Source organism: Notolepis coatsorum (assembly GCF_963971535.1).
Source record: "Notolepis coatsorum genome assembly, chromosome: 8".
Classification (NCBI taxonomy): domain Eukaryota; kingdom Metazoa; phylum Chordata; class Actinopteri; order Aulopiformes; family Paralepididae; genus Notolepis; species Notolepis coatsorum.
This window is the reverse complement of record NC_140172.1, coordinates 38432734-38444340: the sequence shown is the minus strand read 5'-3', so window position 1 is coordinate 38444340 and position 11607 is coordinate 38432734. Positions and strand designations below refer to the sequence as shown.

Below are 11607 nucleotides of genomic sequence, written 5' to 3'. Positions count from 1 at the left end.
TTGGCCCCTTTACTGCTGACCTTGAGTCCCCTCCCAATTACCCTATAACCTATCATCTATTTCTGGCTCTCTGATAGGCTACTCCCTGTCTGTGATGTCATCCAGGGCATGCCTATAAGAAGGGCGACGCTGAGTGAGCTGCCTCATACCGGCAAGTGTGGTGTGAAGCTGACAGTGAGTGGTTATGTTTGAGTGTGTGTGTATGAGAGACAGAAAGAGAGAGAGAGAGAGGGAGAGAGGGGGAGAGACACACACAAAACCAGGCTCGTACTACAAGAGGAAGAGAGATCACAAGCTTTGGCAGGAACACTAAAAGGATACGTGTTGTGGATTTTAAAATACCGTCCGGATTATCAAGTTACCAGACTCTCTCACACAAGGAGGAACCCCTTTTGAGGTTGTATGGCAGAACAGGACCGCATCTGGAGGTAGGAGAAGTAGCTCCACAGTTCTACTCAAACAACATATGCTTCATGCAAGCTCTGTCTTTTTATCTGAACTCAACAGAAAGAGGGGCAGTGAGCTTAATAACAACCAAGGAAATCAAGAGGTCCAGTGAGATAGTAACTGAGCCGTTTGATTTACTTGCAGTGTTAACCACTGAGAGAATACTTGAGCACCCTTGTATTCTTTACGTTATGTAGAAATATAACATTTCAGGGTCAACAGAGTGCCTGTCTTCCGGGCATTTAAAGAATGTGTTGTTTGTTAAATACATTCTACAGTTCAGCACAGGTGTGAACCACTGCAGAAATTGGGGATGCCCCCCCCAATGCCCCCCCCCCCCCCCCACCAACGAAAGAATGACCAAAGATCACCAGTTTCAGCAGGAAGAAATCTAAATGTACGCTGCAGTGTATCTAACTGCATTAACAATTTCACCGCAGTACCATTTGTGCCACGGTGTCAACATTGTATTCAAGGACACCGCAGGTCTGTTACGTGTCACAGTCACTTCTGTATTTGTGTGTAGTTTGCCTAGTGTTACAAAGTGCTGATCCTCTCCTTGTTATGTCCGCTATATGTTTGGTGGGTGGTTATGTGGTGTGTGTGTGTGTGTGTGTGTGTGTGTGTGTGTGTGTGTGTGTGTGTGTGTGTGTGTGTGTGTGTGTGTGTGTGTGTGTGTGTGTGTGTGTGTGTGTGTGTGTGTGTGTGTGTGTGTGTGTGTGTGTGTGTGTGTGTGTGTGTGTGTGCAGAGGTGTGTGTGTGCAGAGGTGTGTGTGCAGAAGTGTGTGTGTGTGTGTGTGCAGAGGTGTGTGTGTGTGTGTGTGTGTGTGTGTGTGTGTGTGTGCAGAGGTGTGTGTGCAGAAGTGTGTGTGTGTGTGTGTGTGTGTGTGTGTGTGTGTGTGTGTGTGTGTGTGTGTGTGTGTGTGTGTGTGTGTGTGTGTGTGTGTGTGTGTGTGTGTGTGCAGAGGTGTGTGTGTGTGTGTGTGTGTGTGTGTGTGTGTGTGTGTGTGTGTGTGTGTGTGTGTGTGTGTGTGTGTGTGTGTGTGTGTGCAGAGGTGTGTGCGTGTGTGTGTGTGTGTGTGTGTGTGTGTGCGCAGAGATGTGTGCGTGTGTGTGCAGAGGTGTGTGTGTGCAGAGGTGTGCGTGTGTGTGCAGAGGTGTGTGTGTGTGTGTGTGTGTGTGGGTGTGGGTGTGTGTGTGTGTGTGTGTCCAGCACATTGTTTGTTTGTGTTGTGATCATGCATCACCGCCGCCAGCTACATCCCTCCCTAAATATTATGATATTGGCCTCTCAATAAATCCTTTGTGTATGATTCTCAGCCTCTGAGGGATAGAGAGGAAAGCCGTGTTGGTAAACAGACCGAGTGGAAACAAAAAAACAAACCTCTTTGGTTTTATAGGCGTCAAGGCAGCTGGCTAGAGAGGTGAGCTTGTGACCGATAAGGCGGCAGGAAGATCTGGGTGCGGGAAAACACTCCCGTCCTCCCGCACAACACCCTCAGTTGAGGTGCCCTTGAGCCAGGCACCTGGTGTGAATGTGCAGAACCATATGAGTGTGTAGCGGGGTGTTGCAAATAAAGAACTTAAGTGATCAGCGTATCTTCCCCTATACAAAATATTGAATAGCCGTATAGATAATTGATCTATCAGGAGCAGGTACGAGTTTCAAGTTCAAGTTTCTTTAATAGTTGTCATACAGAAGTACAGAATACTTTTATACAAAATGCTTCTTACTGTTGCGCTCCAGAGACTGTCTACCATCATTCATTTGCACACAGGCTGAGAATGAAATTATTTCAAACATGTTCAGCTGCTTTTATTGTTAAGCACTGGTGTGAATAAAGTTGTTGTGTTTGATTATAGATGATGGAGAGTGTAAGTGCTGTGTCAGCGCTGGCCAACCTATCACAGCACACCAACTCTTCCCTGCACTCTCCTGATTGGTCAACGAGGTCGCCGTACAGTGATGCAGAAGCGGTATTCCTAGGTGTTCTCATGGCAATTCTGGTGTTAGCCATAGTCTTTGGTAATTGTTACTTTACTATTATGATAATGATTGATTGATTGATTGATTGATTGATTGATTGATGGATTGATTGATTGATTGATTGATTGATTGAAGGATTGATTGAAGGATTGATTGAAGGATTGATTGATCAAATGCTTGCTCAATTATATGATTGAGGTGGATCAAATCTTAAAGGGCCACTTTGCTGATTTTCAACCTTAAAGGCATATTGTGTAGAATTCCTAAAAAAACAATGTATAGACTCATACAAAACATGATCTCAAGTCATCACTTATGAGCCACTAGAAGTGTGTGGTGGTGTCTTTATCTGCAGAGACCCTTCCATCTGCCTGCATTCTCTTATTTTGCTCGGAGTTGGGACGTTTCTGAGTGTCAACCTTTGGGGAGCAAGTGCATGTTATTTATGTGCATGTTAAGTGCATGTTGCATGCATGCATCCCCTCTGCTCCCGTTTTCAAAAATAAAATGGCGGCTTGTTCGCTTGTTGAACGTAAATTGTGTTTTTGACCAAATGTTTAGTGGTGGGTTTCATATGATATTGCTGCACCTTTAGTCACATTTGATCTGCAATGCCTAGCTTGTCCGATGGTATATCGCTTCTACGTAAACACCTCTTTGTTTTAGTAGCGCTCTAGTGACATCTAGTGGCTGAAACTACTTAGTATGCCTTTAATCATATTGTTCTGTTGTGCGGAGGATGTGTGATAATTAGACATAAAACGTATCAATGTGCTCTGTGTCTCGAGAACTCAGCTGCATCGGCCCCCCAAGAAACTCTGCCGGATGACATCACCTGGCAGAGAGCGGACCTCTAATGTAGACACTGATTCCTTAACTATTCTCTAATGTAGTAGGTAAGAAATTGTTGAGGAAATAGTGTCTGCAGTTCACTACAGGTCTGCTCTCCGCTGGATGACGCCAACTGGCGGAGTTCCTCGCGGGACTGAGCCCTCGAGATGCACGTTTTATGTCCAAGTATCACATGTCCTCTTCACAAAAAAATCTATGAAATCCTATTGTAGCACTGATAATTCTGTCTTTTGTCTACATACACAAACTCTTTTACACCTTACAATAATATCAGTCTACATCGCTTGCACAGTTTCACAGATATTCCAATCAACAAACAGAGATATGATCTAATGATGACAAACATAAATAGTCTCTCCTATTGTCCAGGCAACATGCTGGTGATCACAGCCATCCTTCGGTTCCAGAGACTCCAGACCGTCACGAACCTCTTCATTGCCTCCCTAGCCGTCGCCGACCTCATCATGGGGCTGGCCGTGGTTCCCTTTAGCTCCACCTACATCCTGCGTGGTGCCTGGCAGTTTGGAAACTTCTTGTGTGATATGTGGACGGCGGCGGACGTCCTGTGCGTGACAGCCAGCATCGAGACACTCTGTGTGATCGCCCTGGACCGGTACCTGGCCATCACCTCCCCCCTTCGCTACCCAGCACTGATCACCAGGCAAGACAGAGATTTCTAGCTTGGTGTTGTTTTGAAGTAGTGGAATCTCCGCTCTGTGAAAAACAAAGCCCTTATTCGAACATACCAAGTCACAACTATTCAAATAAATTTTAATTTAGAGTGTGGTGAAGGCATGTGATCCCTGCATGTGTTTCATAACCTTGGGGATCAGGACCTCATGTGGCCTCCCTATGGTACCGAAGATCTAATAACATGACCATATATATATATACAACAATATATAATAACACATTAACACTGCTTGTATATGTTGATTTGTTACCATTTCTGTTTAGGAAACATGACACAGTATTTACCCGAATAGGCCCACACTAAATCTTAGGACACCTTGAGCAAACATACTTGGTATTTTAATGTTAGAGTTGTAGGAATTGTGTGACCTCAATAGTAGGCCTAAATAGGGTTTGAAAGGGTTCCTTTTTAGAAGAACCTTCTCGATACTATCATGGAGAGGTTAGACTCAAGTCACAAATTTCATGAGCCTACTGTAGTGCTTGTGACTTGGGCACAGGAAAATTACTTGAGTTCAACATAGATGACTTGAGACTTGCTTGTTTACTTGAGATACCACACTTGACTCATGACTCAAACTGACAATAATGCAATTGCTGTTGTGTGTCAAAAATCACTATGTTTATGTTTATGGGTCTGCTCGGTTACTTTCACTCTCGACTTTATTCTCTGTTAGCCCTTTCACACCGGCAGGGCTCCGTGCCGGTTCCGGTTCCCGACCCTAATCTTGAACCGGCCGATGTGTTCAGACCGAACATAATTGGTTCTGAACCTGAAAAGTCGGTTCTCAGCTGGTACCTAACATTGTTAGATTTTTTCCTTGCAAACCGTGACATCATTCATCAGTGGGCGTGTCATATTCTAGGCTGTGAAGACAAGAGAAAATGGCGAACAGCTGATCCATTCAACAGGTAGCGCGGAAGCGATTTGCGACTGATCTCAAAATAAGATTAGATTCAAATGTATTGTTATTATACAGCACAAGTACAATACACCATCCAACCACAGTGGATAAATAAATGCTCCATAAATAAAGAAATGCGTAGAGAAACGGCTTAGTAAGGCAGCATCAGCGTGCTAGCACACACACACACACACACACACACACACACACATACTGTATACGTGCAAAATTAATCGTTCCAGCAAAGTAGGCTTCTATTATTCGAATGACTTGTTTTATTAGGTATTAGGTGTAAACGCGGGCTGGTTCGTCAGAAAGCACCAAGGTTCAGAGGCTCCAGAACGGAGCCGGAGCCTGAACCGGAGCCCTGCCGGTGTGAAAGGGTTATCTTGACTTGAGACTTGGACCCTATGACTTGACTTGAGACTTGGACCCTATGACTTGTGACTTACCTGCCCCTCAAGAGCGACTTAGTTTGGTCCCATCCCTGATTTCAAGCATACTTTTTAAACCAATGCAGAGTTTTTCAATCATGTCCCCTTCATGTCCTTCATGTCCTTCATGTCTCCTTGTCCTCTCTGCCCATGCTGACCAGGCGTCGGGCCATCGCTGTGATCCTGATGGTTTGGGTGGTGGCATCCCTCATCTCCTTCCTGCCCATCCACATGGAGTGGTGGGTGTCAAAAGACGAAGAGGCCCTCCACTGCCTGGCCAACGAGTATTGCTGTGACTTCCACACCAACGCGGTGTACGCCGTGTTCTCCTCCCTGGTGTCATTCTACCTGCCGCTGGTGGTGATGGTGTTTGTGTACGCGCGGGTGTTCCAGGAGGCCCGGAAACAGCTGGAGAAGATCAGACAGACGGAGCGCTGGTACCAGTCGCATCACGCCGGCAAGCTGGACCGCCACGACGACGAGAGCCCTGGGCCAGACTCGCTTAGGTCAGGAGCCGGCGGGGAGGAGTGGCGAGGAGGAGAGGAGAGACAACAGGACAAAGGAGGGGGAGGAGGGGGAGAGGGAGAGGGAGAAAATGGAGGAGAAGAGGGAGACAATAGACACAATGGGAAAGGAAGGAGAGGAGAGAACAGAGAAAATGAAAAGAGAGGGGAAGCCAAGCCGTCCGTCGCTAAGCGGCAGAAGTTCAGTCTGAAGGAGCACAAGGCTGTGAAGACTCTGGGCATCATCATGGGCACCTTCACGCTGTGCTGGCTGCCCTTCTTCATCCTCAACATCCTCATGACTTTCTTCAGGATGGGGGACGTCAGGCTGCTCTTCAGGCTGCTCAACTGGCTGGGCTACTCCAACTCAGCCTTCAACCCCCTGATCTACTGCCGCAGCCCCGACTTCAGGCACGCCTTTCAGGAAATCCTGTGTCTGAGGGGCAAGGAGGGACGGGGAGAGGGTTTGAGAGGATGCGGAGGGAAGGGCCCGTCCTCCAAGCCTCCCCGTAGGACTAAAGGGACCACAGGCAACGAAGGCGTTGGAGGGTCTAGGGGATTGAACGTTGGCTGGAGGCAGAGATGGAAGAGCCGTCTGGTGAGCCAGGCGGATGACAGCTCACCTTCTCTTGCCCCTTCCACCCCACTCACTGAGGGGAGGGCTCTTGGAGTAGCGCCGGGCTCTTGGGGTACTGAGGGGAGGGCTCTCGGGATAGCCCCGGGCTCTTGGGGTACTGAGGGGAGGGCTCTCGGGATAGCCCTGGGATCTCGGTCTGACCTACAGGCTAACAAAGGGAGCTGTGACGAACACCTGGACTCCGTTGTTTGACCTGTCAGAATGCTAGAACTCTGAGACGTGCCATATAGTGTATATACTATGCACAGACTCTGTGAACACGGGCTGGCTATGGAACAGGGTTGCCATTAGACAGATCTGGCTGCTAGTGGAGGAGTGATTATGCTCCCTGCGTAAAAGGAGAAATAGTCAAAGCTACACTTCTTAACCTCATGTACAATTCAAAATCTACAACGCGTTTGAAATCAAAACAGACATTCAACTTCCGATATTTATTCCCTCTGGCAATGACCTGAGGACAAACAATGGCAACTCACTGTGTAGTGAGTAATGAAAAGTGTAATGGCATTGATTTCCACAGTCAACCTGACTGATATAGACCATTTTAGTCAAAACTCTGCATCCGGAACCAAACAACGCTCATCTTGTGAGGAGAGACTCCAGGGACATGAGAGCGTTGACGCACAAACAGGTCGTTGGACGTCACGTGGTTTCATTCAGTTCGTGGTAACAGTGTCCTGGAGTCTCTCGCCGAAAGACGTTTCTCCCTCAAGCAGAGTTTTTCCTACGAACGTCATCATTGTTTACAAGCAGTTAAAGGGTCTACACAGAATTAGATTTACACGACTATATGACTCAAGTTTTTGTTGTTGTTGTTTTTTTTTGTTTTTGTTTTTTGTCTCTTGTTTACCACAGTTATCCATTCCCATATAATGTCTCTACACCAACACTGCTTATATATAGACTACTATTTGTATGGGAGCTGAATAAATAGCAATCCAGATCCTTGACTGGCACTGCATAGCACTGAAACTCATATGGAAAATATGTACACAAATCTTACAAGATTTTCATATGGTCTGCCAAAAATGTTTAAGTAAAACATATGGCAGTAAATCTACATGTATGATTCTTGTAGAGAATGTGCCTTATATTGCTGGGCAACCAGTAATCTAACATAATAATATAAAAACATAGATGCAATGAGTAATGTAATGATATCTGAAGGCATGAACTATGTTTGTGATAAAACTTTCTGAAGGCGAAACTATGTGTCTTATAATCCTTACATGATGTACACATGCACAAATGCATACATACGCATGCATGCTCACACACAAGAACAGTCAAGAGCATACAGTGACACATGTGAGGAGGGGATTTGAATGTATGACTAATGATCTTTCATCATAATGAAATATTGTTCTCTATTTTCCTACCAAAGTGTGTTGCATGAAAAAAAAAGTAATACTGCAGTCCAAATGTACTGTTTCCGATGCTTGATTCTTAGAATTTCTTTGTTTATTGAGGTGTATTACTATGCACTGGGGCTCTCTAACTAGCTAGTTCCAAGACATTGAGTCAATCTGAGAGAAGAAGCCAGCTTTGAAAATAAATAAATAAATACATGAAAATCATTCATTCACAGTTGTGGAAAACTTAAAGAATTGATGATCACAAAAAAAGTCATCTCTAATTTAGGTTAGGGTGTAGCGTGAGGTATCCACTTAGGTTAAGGTTAGGGTTAAGGTATGGGTTAGGTTCATAAACAACTTTTCAGGTGATAATTATGACAAGGTCCGGCGTTGCCGATTGTACATGTGCACCAACTGGGTCGTGGGGAAAAAAAGCTTTGCCATAATAAGAATGTATCATAAGCCTACAATATAATCTCCCCAATCTGACCTCTGTGGAACGGGGGATATCCCAACTAGTGGAATGTTCTGGTGACTGAAAATGTCAGGGCGATGTTTAGTCAAAATAGGTAACACACACACACACGCACGCATGCACGCACGCACGCACGCACGCACGCACACACACACACACACACACACACACACACACACACACACACACACACACACACACACACACACACACACACACACACACACAGTTATTTGAGTACATGCATCAATAAGGAAAATAAAACAACTCTATACAATCATTAGAATGTATTGTGGTATTGCTGCATATTTTCATTCACTATTCCCAGTAAGCATACTGGTCACTCTGAAGGTCTTGGGTTTCGAGGTCAATGAGGTTCGACGTCTCAATGGCCATAACTTAAACGTTGTAAACATCTAGTGGTGTTACATTCCACAGTCAACCCTAACCCCTAAGAATTGAACGTGAAAACAGCACAGCGCCAATACGATACTCTAGCAATTGAGCCGCGATATGTACAAGAAGCATGCTCAGACATACACTGCCAGAAGGGGACGTGTTAAACCATGTTTCCAAAATAATAATAATGAATGTGTTATTCGATGAGTTAGACCGTGTAGTGAGTGAGGACACATCTCTTCCTGTAGTGTAAGAGGAGCACAGTTCACACAACTAAGCATTAACTTCATGGAATTAAGTGTTGTGGCTCACAGTCGTAACACTGACTCTAAGCAGAGATCTTTTATGACCATAAAGTATTCTCAGAGAATCAACAACACTGAATCTCAGTCCTCTGTTTTGTTTGACGCTTTTCCTGGACAACATCAAATCTGCTCCTGAAGCATTTATCGGTGCATATTCCTTTGTGTATCAGATAAATACAGCGTCTTGGATGAAAGCGGTGCGTCTCGACAGTTCTTTGTATCTCCTGTTTTTCATCATTGCAGTATACTGTAACCTCTTCCCTCTCTTGTGTTTATACTGTTGCCTCTCTTTCCTGTGATCTGAACTGTTTTAGCTGTTTATCCTATGATCTGAACTGTTTATTGCATGTGGTTAACATCTGATAAGGTATAATAAAAAAATATATAATAATAATAATAATCATACGGGATGACATCACCAGATAACAAGACCCTACGCCTAAGGTCAAGCTTCCCTGGGCACTGTCCTTCCACTTCCTTTGATAGGGAATAATCTAGTTACAGTAACCCTTTCACTACCGCACTACCAAAGGGTTAACCCTTTCACTGCGACAATGCAGAAGGTTAACCCTTTCACTGCCACACGACAAAGGGTTAACCCTTTCACTACCACACTACAGAAGGTTCTGTGTCGTTATGGCTTCGCTCAGCACCTGATGCACTGTACTTCACTTCGTGCACGAGCACTGAATAAAAAGATTACACCATGTACCTTTACATCCCAACATTCGTCAGACCACACCCCCTTCTGCTTACCTTCATAAGCAGAAGGGGGTGTGGTCACCTACTCGCCTCCTTCTTCACTTTCACCACAAGGAAGTGCCTTAGGTAGATCCCCACTTGACGAGGTTGTTAGTAGAAGAAAGTTGGAAAACAAAAGAGATACGTTGACATCATATCTTTATTTTCTCTCTCACTATTTTCTAGAAAATACGGCGATATTGTCTTCGTTACTGGAGGTCATTCCGACCTTCAACGGCTTTTTCGTATTAGGAACTCACGCCGCTGACATGCTCCCCAGCTACAGTCCTCCTTGCTGCGGCTGGATGGGGTTGCCCTCCGGCAACACAGCTGGACTGTAGGAAGCACCGACTGTTGTGAGAAGCGGTTGTTTCCAGGTTGGGTACGTACTGTTTTGCTTGCGAGCTCTGGTTGTTGTTGATGCTGTGGGGGTTAGCTGACAATTTACGAAACGCCGACTTCAGGCTGGGGTCCTCTGCTCGGATTAAACGGCGGTCGGAGGATCTTGGTCTGACGCCCATGATGGTCAATCTAGTGGGCCCCGACCAGGACCTGGTGATCCCAGGATTCTCGAGCGGATGCTTCTCTGTCCCGTGCAGGCCCCATCTTTCATATACAAATGAAAGTATACCCTAACGAGGAAATGTGGGCATAGGATCTTCTTTATCGGGAGTTCCATGCTCAAAGTCGGCTGCAGCCCGAAATGGGAACTGTGCTGGCTATGCTGCATGTCTGGATCACCGTTGAAACTGTGTTCTGACGTTCTTTTTCTTTTCCCTCTTAGGGGAGGGACTTGGACAGCAGCCTGTCTGAAGTGTGGCTTGTTATGTCGTTGTATACAGTTCAGGTGATAGCTGCTTAGCTTGCGTGCTAGTTGTGGCCTACTGTGTTAGCCAGTCAGCTGTTAGCTGCGCAGCTGTTAGCTGCGGCGTTAGCTCGCTGTGTTTACCAGGCTAGTAAACGTTAGCTTGTTGCTATCAGCCGAACGGCTGTTAGCTTAATGCTACACTGTTGAACGTTTTCTGTGACTATAACATGCCTTTAACACTCTGACTACGACGTCATCTTTGACAGAGGATATTAGTCGAACCTACCGGGAGCCCTGCCAGCGAGGACTGCGTCAACATGGAGAAACGTAGCGGCTGGGTGGCGCAGCGACGCTGCCCTCGTCGCCGACACAAGAGATGTGTGTTCATCTTCGGTGTCCCGTTAGCCAGATTGCAGTTCGCTTGGCCTGCGTTCAGGGTAGGAAGGTCCCGACCGGACCTTAAACACTTCTTCATTCCTTCCCTTCTAAATGTTTTGTAATAACGATGTTTTCCAAAACGTGTGTTGTTGCAATACATTAAGGATACGATGCGTGTTGTGTGTGAATTGTCTTGTCACTGGTATAGCTTCTCTCCATAGAAATCGGGTTGTTGTTTTACATGTGTAAAAATTATCTGGTTAGTTGTGATGAGAACATGTGTGTTCATGTAACGTGAACTCACAACTAAGGGGGTTAATTAACCTATAAAGCTATGCTTAGTGACATGTGATTGAGGAATGAATTCTTTTCTCAGCCTGTCATGACAATGAACAGTGTGTTCACATATTAACAGGGTTACTTGTTCAACTTGGCCGTATCAAGGGTAAGGAAGGAGGGGTGATCCCCCCGGTTTCCCTGGGGCTTCCCCACCCTCCTCTCAGACATGTTGTTTACAATATATTGTGTCACTGTGTTTGTGGGGATACGATGTAACCCTCAGCTTAATTGCTGGGGTTGTGTTTTCTGCTTGAGAAACTATATTTTCCTAAAGAAAAGATTGTTTGGTCACTTATCATGTGTGTTTAGCAAGGCCTGTGGCCAATACATAATCGAGGTTTCTGTATTC

The 11607-nt window shown here is 45.5% G+C and overlaps 1 protein-coding gene across 1 annotated transcript; it reads left to right on the top strand.

Moving 5' to 3' along the window:
* Positions 1-288: 288 nt before the first annotated feature.
* Positions 289-6650, top strand: adrb2b (adrenoceptor beta 2, surface b; the record flags this gene model as incomplete). The annotated part of the gene is made up of 5 exons (XM_084320377.1): positions 289-428; positions 2311-2473; positions 3656-3947; positions 5480-5848; positions 5957-6650. The coding sequence occupies exons 2-5, from the start codon at positions 2311-2313 to the stop codon at positions 6648-6650; spliced, it is 1518 nt and encodes a 505-aa protein (XP_084176503.1). The 5' UTR covers positions 289-428.
* Positions 6651-11607: the final 4957 nt, after the last annotated feature.